At 48.4% G+C, this 18131-nt stretch overlaps 1 protein-coding gene across 3 annotated transcripts in view; it reads right to left on the bottom strand.

Moving 5' to 3' along the window:
• Positions 1-18131, bottom strand: part of PIK3AP1 (phosphoinositide-3-kinase adaptor protein 1) — a 43796-nt gene that overhangs the window by 6786 nt on the left and 18879 nt on the right. For all 3 annotated transcript variants that reach the window (XR_014525904.1, XM_083502492.1, XM_083502491.1), the window contains exons 6-13: positions 16214-16343; positions 14486-14682; positions 12737-12929; positions 10608-10688; positions 9493-9675; positions 7335-7400; positions 5852-6057; positions 1589-1661 (exon numbers count right to left, since the gene is read on the bottom strand). Coding sequence is in view for 2 of the 3 variants with exons in the window: in XM_083502492.1 (XP_083358618.1) it covers positions 1589-1661; positions 5852-6057; positions 7335-7400; positions 9493-9675; positions 10608-10688; positions 12737-12929; positions 14486-14682; positions 16214-16343 (1129 nt within the window). In the remaining variant the exon portion in view is untranslated. The remainder of the gene's footprint in view (positions 1-1588; positions 1662-5851; positions 6058-7334; positions 7401-9492; positions 9676-10607; positions 10689-12736; positions 12930-14485; positions 14683-16213; positions 16344-18131) is intronic.

Raw genomic sequence — 18131 nt, 5'->3', positions numbered from 1 at the left:
CACTTTGATGTGCTTTCAAACTGCTAGATTGGCAGGAACAGGGGCCGAGCAACGGGAGCTCATTATTAAAACACATTTATTCAAAAATTACACTTCAGCTTTGTCCCTTTGGCAGTGGGCAAAACTTTTTCAAACTGGAAGTTATGCCTCGTTGCTCATCTAGTACCTTCCTTGGCATCGGCAGCTAAAATTCTGATTCTGCCCCAAACAAGGTAATCCCTCCTGCACTTTGGAAATCCGTGAATAGGGCTGCTTGGATTTTCCACTGATGTCTCTTCTCCGCCCTCACCGATTCTGTGCAAGTAAAGGATCCCTGGATGGTTTAAGTCCAGTCAAAGGCAATTATGGGGTTGCGGTGCTCATCTTGCTTCAGGCCGAAGGAGCCGGCGTTTGTCAGCAGTTTTCCGGGTGATGTGGCCAGCATGACTTAAACCGCTTCTGGCACAACAGAACACCGTGACGGAAGCCAGAGTGCATGAAAACGCCATTTACCTTCCCACTGCAGTGGTACCTATTTATCTACTTGCACTGGAGTGCTTTTGAACTGCTAGGTTGGCAGAAGCTGGGACAGAGCAACGGGAGCTCACCCCATTGCAGATTCGAACCGTGGACCTTCTGATCAGCAAGCCTAAGAGGCTCAGTGGTTTAGATCACAGCGTCACCCACATCCCCTACAGTAATACAACAGGCAAAATTGGCATCTAGTAGGCACATCCCTGTAGTTACAATAGCCACCGCTGCAGCAGTCCAAACCATACATTTTCCACCAGTGTCTTGCTATCATAAATGGATGGCATTTGACAAGCTACAACGCCAGTGAAAAGAACATAATGTTAACCAGTTGCTATTTGGGCAGTCTTGGTTATGCTTGTGCACATACAGCCTGAGATATTCCTGCCCTCTGTGTGTCAAATGACAGTAACCACAGAAGAAACGTTGTTTTGCCTCGAGTCTTTATCATACTCTTTTTATCCACAATCTTGTTTGCGTCCCAGGACTTTCACAAAAATGTATACATCAACTTTGAATTTATGGGAGTTGTTTAGCCTTCTGAAATGTAAAGACTGCAGTAAAAATTTACAAAAAATGAGTTATTGAGAGAACACCCGTTTACCAGTGATGGTTTCAGGTTTGCTCCCACATTTGAGGCTCTTCAGATTGCTGGGGCCTGTTTTGTTTTGGCCTCAAAAGCCTCACAATCAGACCGAAGTCAAAAGAGGTTAGAAAACCAACTAGAAAACCATTACAACAGAGTGTACCATGGGCTAACTAAATAAATGCCCAAGTCGAACTACTTCTGCTTTTGCATTGCGACTTCCCCCTGCCTTTGTGCATGCTCCATAATGTCCCCAAATCTGCTGTGGAGGGTTGGGAAAAACCCCTAAGAGATTTAGGCAGAGCACAGGGGGAGGAGGGAGGGGGAATGCCCTGCTGTGCAAGAGGAAGTTGTTCCGCTCATGCAAAGTAGTACCTAGCAAAATGTTGCGTACAACCCCTTAGCTCCACCACACTTGGCTACAGACCAGGAGTGGGAGATGTCCAACTGCTGCAGTTTTCAGCATGGTCACCAATTAGTCAAGCCCTTTACCTGCATGTTTGCCAGCCTTTTGCTTCTCAATTTGCCGCCGAGTGATGCTGTCGCGTAATCTTTTCAGGTTTTCCTGGAAACGCAAAATGTTATTTTCAAGGATCTGAACAAACATGGACAACTATTCATAATGGTTTGCAAAACTGGCAAGATCTAACTGAATTCAAGGTAGATAATCCCGTTTCTTCTACAAATACGTGGGCCTCACCGTGTAAGGTTTTAGGAAAGAGATTCTAGTGATCATGAAGCAAGATTTAACGAATTATCAGCAATTCTCCATAGCTTCCAGTCCATGTTGTTCTGATCTTATAAACTGATTGCCCTGTCCATGCACTTTTTTGTGAGTCCTCCTAGCTATGACTCCACAGGGGCTGAAGGTATTTCAGGAGGGAACGCAGGAAATACTTGTGTAGCTGATGAAGTTTGACCCACGTTCAACACGCAATCAATAGCAAAATGAGTTTTGCAGCAATTTGGTGTGGTTAATCAAGATTGTGTTACATACTCCAAATATTCCCTCTTTTCAACCATTTCTGATTATTAGCAAAGACTCCAGTATGGGCACACCATCTGGCTTCTCTCTTATGTAAAGGTAAAGGGGCCCCTGACCATTAGGTCCAGTCGTGGCCGACTCTGGGGTTGCGGCGCTCATCTCGCTTTATTGGCCGAGGGAGCCAGCGTACAGCTTCCAGGTCATGTGGCCAGCATGACTAAGCCGCTTCTGGCAAACCAGAGCAGCACACGGAAACGCCGTTTACCTTCCCGCCGGAGCAGTACCTACAGTGGTGCCTCGCAAGACAAAATTAATTCGTTCCGCAAGTCTCTTCGTCTTGCGGTTTTTTCGTCTTGCGATGCACGGTTTCCCATAGGAATGCATTGAAAATCAATTAATGCGTTCCTAGGGAAACCGCCTTCAGACCAGGTCCGGGGACAGTCTGTCCCCGGACCTCTTCTGAAGGCTGGGGGGGGGGGACAAGGGCTTTTCTTCCCACCCCCAGCATTTTAAAAAACCCTGGGACAGCGGAGGACTTCTCCGCTGTCCGGGGCGATCTTAAAATGCTGGCGGGCGGCATTTTAAAATCGCCCCGGGACAGCGGAGGACTTCTCCGCTGTCCGGGGCGATTTAAAAGCCCCTGGGAAGGCAGGCAGGGGGGACAAAGACTTTCGCCCCCTGCCCGCCTTCAGAAGGTGTTCCCGCCCCCCGCCCCACTTCGGAACAGCTTTCCGAAGTGGGGCGGCTGGGGCAGGTGTCCCCGCCCCCCCGCCCCACTTCGGAACAGCTTTCCGAAGTGGGGCGGCTGGGGCAGGTGTCCCCGCCCCCCCGCCCCACTTCGGAACAGCTTTCCGAAGTGGGGCGGCTGGGGCAGGTGTCCCCGCCCCCCCCGCCCCACTTCGGAACAGCTTTCCGAAGGGGGGCGGCTGGGACAGGTGTCCCCGCCCCCCCGCCCCACTTCGGAACAGCTTTCCGAAGGGGGGCGGCTGGGGCAGGTGTCCCCGCCCCCCCTCCCCACTTCGGAACAGCTTTCCGAAGGGGGGCGGCTGGGGCAGGTGTCCCCGCCCCCCCTCCCCACTTCGGAACAGCTTTCCGAAGTGGGGCGGCTGGGGCAGGTGTCCCCGCCCCCCCTCCCCACTTCGGAACAGCTTTCCGAAGTGGGGCGGCTGGGGCAGGTGTCCCCGCCCCCCCTCCCCACTTCGGAACAGCTTTCCGAAGTGGGGCGGCTGGGGCAGGTGTCCCCGCCCCCCCTCCCCACTTCGGAACAGCTTTCCGAAGTGGGGCGGCTGGGGCAGGTGTCCCCGCCCCCCCTCCCCACTTCGGAACAGCTTTCCGAAGTGGGGCGGCTGGGGCAGGTGTCCCCGCCCCCCCTCCCCACTTCGGAACAGCTTTCCGAAGTGGGGCGGCTGGGGCAGGTGTCCCCGCCCCCCCTCCCCACTTCGGAACAGCTTTCCGAAGTGGGGCGGCTGGGGCAGGTGTCCCCGCCCCCCCGCCCCACTTCGGAACAGCTTTCCGAAGTGGGGCGGCTGGGGCAGGTGTCCCCGCCCCCCCCGCCCCACTTCGGAACAGCTTTCCGAAGTGGGGCGGCTGGGGCAGGTGTCCCCGCCCCCCCCCGCCCCACTTCGGAACAGCTTTCCGAAGTGGGGCGGCGGGGGCAGGTGTCCCCGCCCCCCCGCCCCACTTCGGAACAGCTTTCCGAAGTGGGGCGGCTGGGGCAGGTGTCCCCGCCCCCCCGCCCCACTTCGGAACAGCTTTCCGAAGGGGGGCGGCTGGGGCAGGTGTCCCCGCCCCCCCTCCCCACTTCGGAACAGCTTTCCGAAGTGGGGCGGCTGGGGCAGGTGTCCCCGCCCCCCCTCCCCACTTCGGAACAGCTTTCCGAAGTGGGGCGGCTGGGGCAGGTGTCCCCGCCCCCCCTCCCCACTTCGGAACAGCTTTCCGAAGTGGGGCGGCTGGGGCAGGTGTCCCCGCCCCCCCTCCCCACTTCGGAACAGCTTTCCGAAGTTGGGCGGCTGGGGCAGGTGTCCCCGCCCCCCCTTCGGAACAGCGTTTTAAAATGCTGGGGGTCGGGAGCGAAGCGCTGCCGACCCCCAGCATTTTAAAACCTTCCCTGGACACGGGGAGATTTTAAAATGCTGGGGTTCGGCAGCGCTTCGCTCCCGACCCCCAGTATTTTAAAACCTTCCCGGGACACGGGGAGATTTTAAAATGCTGGGGGTCGGCAGCGCTTCGCTCCCGACCCCCAGCATTTTAAAACCTTCCCGGGACAGAGACTTCTCTGCTGTCCCTTGGAGATTTTAAAATGCTGGGGGTCGGCAGCGAACGCTTCGCTCCCGCCCGCCAGCATTTTAAGATCGCCCGGGGCAGGCGGGGGGGGGGGAGGCAGGCAGGGGGGAGCAAAGACTTTTGCCCCCCACCGGCCTTCAGAAGAGGTCCTCTTCTGAAGGCCGGCTGTGGGCAAAAGTCTTTGCTCCCGACCGCCAGCATTTCCCTATGGGCTTTCGTCTTGCGATGCAAGCCCATAGGGAAATTCGTCTTGCGATGCGCCTCCAAAACAGAAAACCCTTTCGTCTTGCGGGTTTTCCGTCTTGCGAGGCATTCGTCTTGCGGGGTACCACTGTATTTATCTACTTGCACTTTGACGTGCTTTCGAACTGCTAGGTGGGCAGGAGCAGGGACCGAGCAACAGGAGCTCACCCCATCACGGGGATTTGAACCGCCGACCTTCTGATTGGCAAGTCCTAGGCTCTGTGGTTTAACCCACAGCGCCACCCGCGTCCCATGGCTTCTCTCTTAGCCTATACCAATTTGCATATTTTTTAAAACAAGACCACCCATCAGAGTGGCTTCAAAGACAAGGCTACAGTACAGCTGGGTACTATGGGCTTGTTTGTACAAGGGAGATGTTTGGGATGGTTAGGGATGATGACATTTTCAAGGGCTTGAAATGCAGGCTCCCTCCTCGCAGACTGGTCAGCTCTAATGCAAGTTGGACAATGTCCTCTTTGAGCTTGCCGTGAGTTTAATTGGGGCTCCTGCCCCACATACCACATTTGCAACTGGAGCAGCAGAGCAGAAGCCCTCAGCTGTGAAGAGCTGTCATCCATTTGACAGGGGAGGGACAGGGAGGGGAAATCTACTAACTGGACTCTGTCAGGATTCCTTGCAAATCCCCTCAGGTTCTTGTGAGGAACGCTTGCAAAACTCAAGATCGTTTTTGAGGTGGAGAGGGTCCGTCCATCCCTAGAGATTGTCCTCATTGTCCTTTTTGTTAAAGACACATCTGGGAATACTAAGATGTTTTAGTTTCCAGCTCCTACAAGCTGAAACCACTGCCCACTTGGCCCTGCATTCTGAATTCCACTATGCCAACTTATGGAAAGGCACAGAAGAGAAAACAGCAGCTTTTTACCTTTCCCAGCAATGACAACAGAAAGACAAAGAAAGAATTACCGTATTTTTTGCTCTATAAGACTCACTTTTTCCCTCCTAAAAAGGGGGAATGTGTGTGCGTCTTATGGAGCGAATGCAGGCTGCGCAGCTATCCCAGAAGCCAGAACAGCAAGAAGGATTGCTGCTTTCACTGCGCAGCTATCCCTCTGCTTGTTCTGGCTTCTGAGATTCAGAATATTTTTTTCTTGTTTTCCTCCTCCAAAAACTAGGTGCATCTTATAGAGCGAAAAATACGGTATGTGTGGTATGTGGTAGGGTAGACTCAGTAATGCTGTTGCTTTTTATATTTCCCAGTGAAAAGCACTTTTTGGCTTACACACCTGCTGAAAGCGAAATGATTCCGACCGCTTTTTCTGATTCAGCTGCCACTCCTTGAAACAAAGGACAGCTTCATCTACAGTGAGCATCCCCAGTTTCACTTGCTCCTGTAAAGTGATGAGCTGCCTTTGGCCTGGGGTTTTCATCCCAGCAAATGGGTCATATATACTGGTTTGAGGCTGAGCCTTTGGATCTCTGTCTGCTTGCTCTGGAATGGAAGCAAAGGAAACGCTTGGAAAATATCATCAGAACCCCTGTTAGAATAAACAAGTTCTGTTTTAAATACTGAAATACTAAATAAGTTGGGTAACAATGTGTAATAGAAAAAGAAGCATGAAATTAGGTCAAAGGTGTGTGAAAGAAAGTAATAGAAGTGGAAAGAAATTGCAACTGAGTAGATTGGAAGTCTAACACAAAGGTGGGGTGAGGGGTGGCGGATGGTGATGGGAAAAGGAATTATCTGTGGGACTGAGTGTAGGTATGTTTGAATATTTTTAAGGATTGTATGAAACGTATGTTTGTATGCTTGTATATTCGCAATATGTGTGTGTCAGGGAACTGCCATCGCAGTCAGGAGTGGTGGAAGGGCTCCCGAGTGATGCCGGAGAAGGTACCAGCAGGAAACGAGAGGACTCAGTGACCGGGGAAGGAAATCAGCGTTACACCAGGGAGAAAGGCAGGCAGAGGCGGGTTTCGGAGGGAGGGCTCCAGGACTCTTCGCCCGAGACCAGCGGGGAGAGCATTGGTCCTCCACTGCCCACACCCACCCTGCGCAGAAGACTTCCGCGCAGGAAGGCTAGGCGGAGACTATCTGTCAAGGAACTTTTATGCTGGAAGAAGTTCAGGAAACGCCCACTGACGGATTCTGCCAGTGACTGAGACAGACGCGGAATCAGGACTGTCCAGCCAGGGAAAGGTTTATGCAGGCAACCTCACCGAGAGTGGCGGCAACTTACGCACGAGCAACCCCCAATTCCCATTACAGTGTGTATTAATGCTGAATTATTATAACAATAAAAACTTTTCAAAAAAGAAGAAGAGGAAAATATCATTTTTTTAAAAAACAAAACTCTGCTAGATGTGTCACGTGGTTCAGTTCAGGGATGGTGTTTGGAAAGGTCTGAGGGGCTGCCGGCTCTGCAGGCAAGGGGTGACATAACTGGGCCTGTGAGGCTCGGGGTGTATTCCCCCACAGGGGAGCCGCACAAAGAAGGTTGTTGGTCAAGGGAGCCATGGACTCAAAAAGGTTGAAAACGTCTGCTTCCAAAAGTATATTTTAAGGGAACACCTAGAGCACATCATTGCTTTTCTAATCCAAATGCTTTTGCTACTGCCAGCCCACTCACTTCTCTTACTTATTCCACTACAGCAATTTGCACAGCTCATCTATACTTAATACGGTAAGTGATATTGACCATGAATGGAAGTCATACCCAAGAATTAGCCTGTCAGGCAACGGGAAGAGTCGCTACAACTCCGACTTACCTTTCCTAATATTGCCTGTAGACACGTAGAGGTTCCCAGGTTTCTCCTGGTGCTTTCCTGCAAAAACTAAACAGTGGCAAGCTATTTAAGGCATGAGACAATATGGCAGATCCAGACCAAACGTCAGTCAATGCAACTTTTAGGAGAAATCCCATTCTAAGCAAAAACAACAACAACAAACCCGAAACTCTGATCTGCAGATCAGTGTGGGAATCAGCCAGCCAACTTCCACTGGTCTATAGACAACACAGTAAGACAGATGCTATACTCATCAACGTTGCCATGTGTTGCCAACACTGACTTAATAAAGAATACTATTGCAGTCTATGAAAATCTGAATGACAGAACATACTGAAGACTGCTATGTTTAAAGGAAAAGGAATGGGATGGGATGTACCAGCATTGTGATTTGCAATTTGAAAATTCTAGAAGCTGATTTAAAAATAATAATCAAAGGTTTCACATGAAAGAAGGCCATATTAGAAAGAAACATAACTCCTGCCATTGCTGCTTGCTTCTCGTTTTAGGGTGGCGCCCAAACGCTGCTATGGTGGCATCTTGCATTTCTATGGGGAATTCTGATTTTTGCCCAGGGAACATTTCAAAATTTAGTGTTTGATTTTCATTTACTTTTTAGAATTAAAAAAATAAATCTGTAAACTGGACTATAAAACAGGATTTACATATTCTGAATAACTGAATGAATGAATGGCTTCTCCAATGAGAACACAGAAATCACCTAGCGAGACAACGAGAAGATGGTTCTAGAGTAGGGTTGCCATATTTCAAGTGGCGAAAATCCAGACACAAAAAGTTTTTGAGCATTCTTTTTAGGGCAATCGTCCGATAGCCCCTCCTCCACCACCACCACCAAGCCTGGGCCGCCCCCACCAGAGCCAAAGTCTGAACCAGAGATACCTACACACAATTTGTTTTATATAAAAAAAACCCCAAATCCAGGTCATTTGCTTTAGATTGCAAAATTCCCTCCGGATGGGCATGTAGGACCCCCAAAAGAGCATGTACGGGAATTGCTGGAATATTCTAGAGGAGAGCCTAGAACAGCACTTCAAATGCTGCTTTTGCTGCTCCAACACTACTTCTACTGGCTCTGGCAAATCTCACAAGACAAGATCTGGAAATCTCAAATAGATAAAAAGGAACTAGGTTCGCATAACCAGGTTCGCCTCATTTCTTTTCAATCCGCAAGAATGGGCATGTTTCACACTGGGTCACCCTCTCAGGCCCCAGCAAAGTGTCCTCATTCCGCCCACGCTTGGGCCCTGACACATGGAGGTACTGGATCATATAAACAGGTTTGTTCTCTCCACGAGTTCCTCCCAGGAATGAACCTAACTGTGGCCTTGAACGTTCCTGGAGGCGGTCGAATGTTGGCTGTTAGTTGCCTGGACAGGCCGAAATAATGGGAGCTCACTTCTGTTTCCCTTTTATTTTCGTTCCCTTGGTATTTGGCAAATATGTTGTTGGGACCCGGAAGACTAGACAAAACCTCTTTTAAAAAATGAGAAGCATAATTCTTTGAACTCAACTATAAGCATACAAGCTGTGAGTTTCCCTATCCTAGGCTGTATAAAAGGTAAAGGTAAAGGTACCCCTGACCATTAGGTCCAGTCGCAGACGACTCTGGGGTTGCGGTGCTCATCTCGCTCTATAGGCTGAGGGAGCCGGCGTTTGTCCGCAGACAGCTTCCGGGTCATGTGGCCAGCATGATTAAGCCGCTTCTGGTGAACCAGAGCAGCGCACGAAAACACCGTTTACCTACCCGCTGGAGTGGTACCCATTTATCTACTTGCACTTTGATGTGCTTTTGAACTGCTCGGAGGCAGGAGCTGGGACCGAGCAACGGGAGCTCACTCCGTCATGGGGATTTGATCCGCCAACCTTCTGATCGGCAAGCCCTAGGCTCTGTGGTTTAGACCACAGCGCCACTCGTGTCCCTTCGTGCTGTACAGCCTACAGCAAAGATGGAGAATCTGTGGTCCTCTTGACATTGCTCTGCAACTCCCATCATGGATGACCACTGACTTGGGATGATGGGAGCTGACGTCCAACAACATATGGGGGACCAGAGGTCCCTCATTCCCTCGCTACAGGCTTTTGCAAAACAATGTTGAGATAATTCTGCTTCCTCTGTCACCTTTATAGATATATGATTCTTTGTCCTGTGGTTTAGTGGAGGGATCAGGTCTCGGAACAGGGACAGGTGGCCTATTGACCAATTCCTGAGGAAAACTGTCCTGTTCCACCGTGTGATAGAGTTCTTCATCTTCACAATCATGGTATATATCCTCTTTCGGTTCTGGTACATCCATGCTCACACCTAGAAAACAAACTCATAATTAGAAAGGGGGAAACTCATGCAGAGTGAAGCAACTGTGTGCATTTAAGTTTTACATAACTTGTAGAGCGTGGGGTGGAGAGAGCTTTTATATATCTTATGTTAGTCTGAATATTTTTGTTTTGTTGGCTATAGAGTCATTGAAGGAATCTCTAATATTGGACCCGCTATATTTGAACATATTTACCCCTGCATCACTCTGAACGAAACCAAGGATTGCCTTGGCGTGTCATTTGAACCCGGGTTCATGGGTAAGCTGTCTCCACGCTGATGATGAGCTTTGACCAAGAACAAGCCTTGGCTACAGCTCACAGTTAGTGATAAGATTTGTTGTTGTTAATAAAATTTGTATCTCCTTCATCTGAAGATCCCAGGGGGGTTCACAACATAAAAATACAAAATATGAATACAAAATACATAATAAAATGAAAACAAAACAAAACAATAACCCCCTCCCACAAACATATTTAAAAGGCCATAGAATGCTAATCAGCAAAAGGCCTGGTTGAAGAGAATTGTTCTCGCCTGGCACCTAAAGACATGCAGAAGAAGAAGAGGAGTTTGGATTTGATATCCCGCTTTATCACTACCCTAAGGAGTCTCAAAGCGGCTAACACCCTCCTTTCCCTTCCTCCCCCACAACAGGCACTCTGTGAGGTGAGTGGGGCTGAGAGACTTCAAAGAAGTGTGACTGGCCCAAGGTCACCCAGCAGCTGCATGTGGAGGAGCGGAGACGCGAAGCTGGTTCACCAGATTACGAGACTACCGCTCTTAACCACTGCACCAGCCTTCCTGGGGAGAGCCTTCCACAAACTGGGAGCTACCGCAGAAAAGGCTCTCTCTCATATTGCTACCCTCCAGATCTCTTCATATGGGGATCTTAACTCTGAGCCTTCCTCTCTGCATATGCTCACCTTCTAAGAACTTGCGCATCATATAGGCCTTTGTTGTCCGTGCGGAGGAGCTGCTAGTCTCCGACTGAAGCATTTCTACGTCTGAAAACAACAATGGACAAACATAATCCACTGGGTTCTTTGAAAAGCTTCTCTTGTCAGCATCTAAGAACAACTGAGATATGACTCCCATTGACAGCTGCTGAAAGGGGAAAGCTGCTCAAAAGGCTCCACGGCACTGCAAATTAAGGCTGAAATGGGTGAAACTGACTCCACCACCACCCATGTGAACGAACCCACTTGCATGGGGATTTCCTGTAGTGGCACCGTAGCTCTTGATTTTGTTTTGGATGGGGGTAGTACTTCCATTTGGGGAAAAGCCAGGTTTGCAGTATGAGGGTTTTCCTGCATTCAGTGTTGCATCAGGATGCTGAGATAGTGGCTGTGCACATGCACTGCTGAGCTGTGCATGTTGCTGAAAAGTCAGGTCTGGCTATGATAGCACATGCCCTAGTGACACCCAGATCCAGATTGGATTATTATTGCAATGTGCTCTACATGGGGCTACTTGTGAAGAGTCTTTTGACTCTGGTCCAGGATGTGGTAGCAAGAGTCTTAGTCAGCACTATCCACTCTCAAGGGATATAAATTTAATTAATATAGGCCTAGGACCCTCATACCTACGGGACCGCCTCTCCCGGTATGCCCCACGGAGAGCCTCAAGGTCCATAAATAGCAACACCCTAGTGGTCCCAGGCCCTAAGGAAGTTAGATTAGCTTCAACCAGAGCCAGGGCCTTTACAACACTGGCTCCGGCCTGGTGGAACGCTCTGCCTCATGAGACCAGGACCCAGCATGATCTGATTTCTTTCCACAGGGCCTATAAGACAGAGTTGTTCCACCTGGCCTTTGGCTTGGAGCCAATTTGATTCCCTCCCCCTCTTTCTTTTTCCTTTTTCCTTTCTCCTCCTGTGATGAGGCTGCATTTTAATATTTTAATGTTGAATTTTAATTTTGTTTTTAAGTTGTATTCATTCAACTTGTTTTTATTATTGCTTGTTAGCCGCCCTGAGCCCAGCCTTGGCTGGGGAGGACGGGGTATAAATTTATTTTTTATTACTATTATTATTATTATTATTATTATTATTATTATTAAATAGGTAAAAAAAATTGCCCATGGGACCACCATATTACACTCATCCTGCAACGGCTGCATTGATTACCAGTCTGTTTCCAAGCACAGTTAAAAGTGTTGGTGATAACCTCTGAAGCCCTAAATGGCCAGGGTCCAGGGTATTTCACCCTGTTTCAGCTTGCCCATTCCCTAAGAGCTGGTAGCAAAGCCCTTCTCTGTGTCCCACCAATGATGGAGGTGCAGTTGGCTGGGATGATAGGAAGGACTTCCTTGATGGCTGCACCCAGACTGTAGAAAACCTTGCCCTGCTAGGTTTATCTGGCCCACTCCCTTGCCATTTCTGGTGCAAATGTGCTGAGCCTGTCTTGATATTGCTGTTTTATCCTGGAATGTAGTACTTTGACTGCTGCAAGCCACTCTGAGTAATGCAAACAAATAAATAATCCAGTCGTAAGGTGAGTCATTTCCTCATACCTACCAAACAAATTCATCCAGAGGCCACGATCTGAAAATTCTTTGTTCTAATTTCCAATGTTGTGTGCATTTGGACTTGAAACAAGGTTAGAACATTCTGTGTTTGAGCTCCTCTGCGTGATACCTGCCATGTTAGGTACAGCCAGACCCAGTTTATTTACTGATCTTTGCAATGCACTTCCTTTTAATCTGAGTAATTTACCAGTCCAAGAGAAGCTGTTAATTGACACTGGCTTTGTTCAGATCTTTTTTGTTTCTTTGCTTTTCTGGATAATGCTTTCAAGGTAATTTTCATGGTACAGAAGATACATTTTGAGAAAACAATTGTTACAACAGTAAACAACTATTAACTCGTTCTGATAAAATGCTTTGTCTAGATCTTGATCAGGCATAGAGCTAGGAGGAAGGAGACGTTTTATTCTACTTACAGCAATACACGGTGGCAGCCATGACAGACTCTTTAGTCTGCCCTTTAATATCTTAATTTAGCTTAGTGGATAAGGAGTCCAAGTTCGATTTAAAAGAGGAAGACTATACATACACAAGTCCTCCGTAGTAGCACCAGGAACCAAGCCAGCCATGGATTCGTAGAGCTCCTCATCACAGCCAGGGTTCAGAGAGCATTTCATCAGCAGGTCACTGGAAAGGTGAGCCATGGACTCATAAACAGAATCATCTTCCTCGCCCTGCATCAGCTGTTCCTTTATGTGGCTTTTCAGCAAGTCTGCTGTCTCCTAGAAGGTGAAGAAAGAAAATCAACAGACCCACCGAGGCAGTGGTGGTGGTAGTGCCATTGAATCAATCTAAGAACGTGCCCATGTAACCAATCCGAAACATGACCCCTCCTACCACACTTCAGTCTTTATATGCAGTGGAGCGTTCGTAGCAGGGCAGAACTTTGGGGTGGAAGTCAGCAGAATGAGCAGAAAGACCACCACACAGGGGAGCAGGCTAGTTTTACTGCATTTTGTTCACTAACTGACGCCCACAACATTTCGTCAACTCTTTTAAACGTTTAGAGGCAGAGCCCCTACACAACCATCAGCTAGCCACTTTTTGAAACACATACAAGCAAATTTACCCCTTTGCAGTCACGCACCTCTAAACTTCATGAAACGGCAAGGTGGGTGGGTTGGTGTTAAATCATTATTTTACTGCATTTCGCTTTCTGCACCTTCCACCCTCTAGGGCTGGTGTACACATCTGCCCCGATTCCGTAAAAACTGCAACCCCTCGATGGCTGTCTTTCCCACATTAAGGTACCTCACTGCCCATTATATGTGGAAAAGGAAAATGTCACAAGCGATGCTAAATCAGGAACTATCATGTCTATGCAGAGAATGACATTCAGAGAAGAGGGTGGATCTCATGCAAAGGCCTAAGCCATACATTAAATCTTCAAAGCATTCCTGTCTCCCAGAAAATTCCAGAAAAGCAGAGCAAAAAGGTGCTGTTACCTTTCACCTCTGCCACTGATCCACAGAGACACCAACCTGCCTGTCTCCCAGTGACAAATCCACACTGCTTCTGCATGTGCTTTCTCTATCTACTTGAAGATCTGTTCAACATTGTTCACAGGTGTTATTTTTCCTCCTACAAACACTGAAGTGTGCCAATATCTCCAGGCCCTAATTTCACAAGTATCACCTACCCTATCAATTACTCTGGATCAGGCATAGGCAAACTCGGCCCTCCAGATGTTTTGGGACTACAACTCCCATCATCCCTAGCTAACAGGACCAGTGGTCAGGGATGATGGGAGTTGTAGTCCCAAAACATCTGGAGGGCCGAGTTTGCCTATGCCTGCTCTAGATTCTAAAGCAGTGTTTCCCAAACTTGGGTCTCCAGCTGCTTTTGGACTACAACTCCCATCATCCCTGACCATTGGTCTTGCTAGGTAGAGATGATGGGAGTTGTAGCCCCCAAAAAACAGCTCGAGACCCATGTTTGGGAAACACTGTTCTAGAGTAATTCGTAGAAGGGGGTGTTGGGAGTTTTCTCCTTCAGGTTATTATTTTGCTGTCAGAAAGGAATCATACATGTGAGCTAGAGAACTTTAAGGAAAATGCATCTTAAACTTCTGGAGAATTGGGGAAGGGGACCCACATTCAAATACTAGTATCACTTTCTGAAGGAATAAAACAGCAGCAATCGAATTCTTGCCCCTGCAGTGCAGGTTCTATGTGAGACACCACCCTAAGCAGTGTGAAGATTCAGGAGTCCTCGCACTGAGGTACCCCCTCTCCACCATCCTGACAACAGGGAATGGAAGGGCAACAGCCCCTCTTACCACATATTCATCAATGAACTGCCGGAGATCTTTGAAGCCCTCATTCTCTGCAATGTTGTTGGGATAGTGACCATATTTGTTGGCAACACTGTAAGCCTGTAGGGCTCCTGGGCATGAAAGCAAGAGGGCAGTGAGGTTCTTCAGACCATATTTAGCAGAAAAGTGCAGCAGAGTTGGCAACTCTTCATCCCTCTGGCCTGAAGAGAAAGAAGAAAACGGGCATGCAAGGCAGGTTACTTTTTTCAGTTTTACTCACGGACGATAAATTCAGCAGTTCTCAGTCGTTATACTGTCTCGGAGCTGGTGTCGTGCCCAAACCTCCGATTTCTCAGAAGTTTCCTTCCCAGGTGAAATCAGCTTTTATTTTTTCTACCCTAATTGCAAGGTGCATTAGAACCTTGGAACTTTTGGACCAGCAGCCCAGGTCATTATATACAATCACCCCATGGACCAACTTTCACAGATGAGTGAGGCACCCACCTGTTCATCATCTAACATCAAGGTGACATCAGGTGATGGACAGCAGGGTGGTCCTGTTCTCCTCAGCTGACCTGTAGGGGTGGAGGTGGGGATCTGCCTCCTCACTGGCTGCTCCCAGACTTTGGAACTCCCTCCCTAGAGAAATAAGGTTGGTTCCCTCCTTGTTGCCCATCCACCCTGGTGAAAGCTTTCTACAGTGGTACCTCGGGTTACTTACGCTTCAGGTTACATACGCTTCAGGTTACACACTCTGCTAACCCAGAAATAGTGCTTCAGGTTAAGAACTTTGCTTCAGGATGAGAACAGAAATCAGGTTCCGGCGGCACGGCAGCAGCAGGAGGCCCCATTAGCTAAAGTGGTGCTTCAGGTTAAGAACAGTTTCAGGTTAAGAACGGACCTCCGGAATGAATTAAGTACTTAACCCGAGGTACCACTGTAGTGCCAACAGGCCACTGGGAACTGACTGTTTTTAAGGAAAGAGCTGGCGCTATGATATTTTTATTGAATTGGGGTGTTGGGTGTGGGTGTAAACAGTCGCACCTTGGTTCTCGAACACCTTGAGACTCAAACGTTATGGCTCCCGAACGCCACAAACCCAGAAGTGAATGTTCCAGTTTGCGGACGTTTTTTGGAAGCTGAACTTCCGACGCGGCTTTTGTGGCTTCCAACTGAGTGCAGGAAGCTCCTGCAGCCAATCAGAAGCCGTGCCTTGGTTTTAGAATGTTTTCAGAAGTTGAACAGACTTCCGGAACGGATTACGTTCAAGAACCAAGATACGACTCTATACTATTAGTGTTTAATTGTTTTTTCATTATTGCTTTCTTTTCTCTGTTTTTAGCTGTTTTTATTTTAGTTGCAAGCTGATCTAAGTTCATGTCAGGGGTAAAGGCAAGATTTAAATAAATATAATACAACAACAACATCATCAACAACAACAACATCCAGAACATTCCCTGCAGAGAAGGCACTAATGAGCAGGATTTAAAACACACCCAGCAGCTGATGAGCCAGGGGGCTAAATTCTGATGTTTAACCCTTCCAGAGCACACTTGCCTCTAGAAGCAGATGTGTTACTCTCAAATGTTTGTGTTGAGCTGAGAACAAGACAGCTTGACCAAACCATCCATCCTATACTACCTTATATTGTGTCAAACACGTCAAACTGTATTTCCTCTCTTTTTTTATTCCTACTATTGTACTGTGCCTTTTCACAGAACACAATAACTTTCAAACCACCACCACACTTACATGCAACGTCTTCTTCCTCTAGCTGGTTGATCCCTAATAGGTGCATACCACTTGCAGGAAGGCTCTTTTTCATTGACTCTGTCAGGATTTTGTCCAGTGCTTCTGTGTTGTAAGGGATTATTTTAAATGCCTGAATGCAAGGAAGGAACCCGTTCATATCAGATTATTTTAGCCAGACAGTATGTTTTAATAGATCAAGAGTTCATCCATCACCTGTAAATCTCAAGAACAGAAGTCATCCCCTTCTGGGGAACTGTTTACCCACATTCAAAGGCACACCTGATATTTAAGCAAAGGTGCCACAATACTGATTGCACCGTTGTCCATCTAGAGCAGCCTTTGCCAAACTGATGCTTTCCAGATGTATTGGGCTACAGCTCTTACCACGACTGTGCTAGATGAGGTTGATCAGAATTGTACTCTGATACTTCTGGGAGCCGACTGCACTGGCAAAAGCTGCTCTAGAGTCTCCCCATAGGAATCAACCCCGCGCTTATCATGTGAGGCCTTTCTCTGTCTCCCCATTCCTTGAGAGGTTTGGAGAGTGACTACACAAGAACAGGCCTTTTCTGTGGTAGTTCCCCATCTGTGGAATGCTCTCCCCAGAGAGGCTCACCTGGCCCCATGTCTTCAGACCCTGGGCAAAAGACATTCCTCTTTACCCAGGCCAATGAACAGTGTATGGCCTTTTAAAAGTGGGGGGATGGTTATGACTTTTTCATGTGGTTTTATTGTCTTTTATTTTTACGCTATGTAAATGTTGTTTCTAATGTTGTTCACTGACCTGGGATGGTCGGATAAAGGGCAATATATACATTGAATCAATAATAATAATAATAATAATAATAATAATAATAATATGCACACTCTCACATACTTACATTTAATGAGATTATAAAGGTAAAGGGACCCCTGACCGTTAGGTCCAGTCGCGGACGACTCTGGGGTTGCAGTGTTCATCTCGCTTTACTGGCCGAGGGAGCCGGCGTACAGCTTCCAGGTCATGTGGCCAGCATGACTAAGCCAATTCTGGAGAACCAGAGCAACGCACGGAAACGCCGTTTACCTTCCCGCTGGAGCGGTACCTATTTATCTACTTGCACTGCGTGCTTTCGAACTGCTAGGTTGGCAGGAGCAGGGACCGAGCAACGGGAGCTCACCCCGTTGCGGGGATTTGAACCGCTAACCTTCTGAGGTTACTCTTTTTATATCCCAAGGTCTCTTATCCAATTTCACACTGGAACTGAGAAGTAACAGGGTTTATGGGTGCTCCATTCTTTCTTTGAATTTAGAAACTTGAGCTACTAACTTTGCGTCATATGTAGAATAACATCCATTCAGCAGCAGCTGATATCAGAGTCACTCAGCCTTTCAACAGTGTTCAGGTAACCCCATCACCAACCCCATAGACCAGGGGTCAGCAAAGTTTTTGTGGCTTGCGACGGTTCACAGTCCCGCAGACGCCGCAGTGGGCCGGAGTGCAGGCATACACGAATGCTACTTCCGGCACTCCTTCCAGTGCGGAGGAGGCGTGCGCAGATTCCCATTGGCTGCAGGAGCTTCCTGCAGCCAATGGGAAGCTGACCAGCATCACAGATGGCGGTCCCTGCTTGGCTCCACGCCAGTTTACTGCTGCGCATGGGAGCCAACCGAGCAGGCAGCAGGGGTCCCCGAGTGGGCGGCGGGGGTCATGGGCCGGTTAAACAACCCCCATGGGCCTCAAGTTGCCGACCCCTGCCATAGACACCTGCTGAGAAACTAGACCTCATAATTGATTTTGTTGGTTTCTGGACTCCAACTTTCCCACTATTACAGAGACTATCTAAGCACCTAGCCTCTTTTTTGCTTCACTGCAGCAATGAGCAAGCCCTTCCTTTCATCACTGCTAATGCAAGCACCTTCCTCCACTGCTGTTCCC

The sequence above is a fragment of the Podarcis liolepis genome (assembly GCF_965112155.1).
Source record: "Podarcis liolepis genome assembly, chromosome: 5".
NCBI classification, from domain to species: Eukaryota; Metazoa; Chordata; class Lepidosauria; order Squamata; family Lacertidae; genus Podarcis; species Podarcis liolepis.
This window is presented reverse-complemented; position numbering and strand designations above follow the sequence as displayed.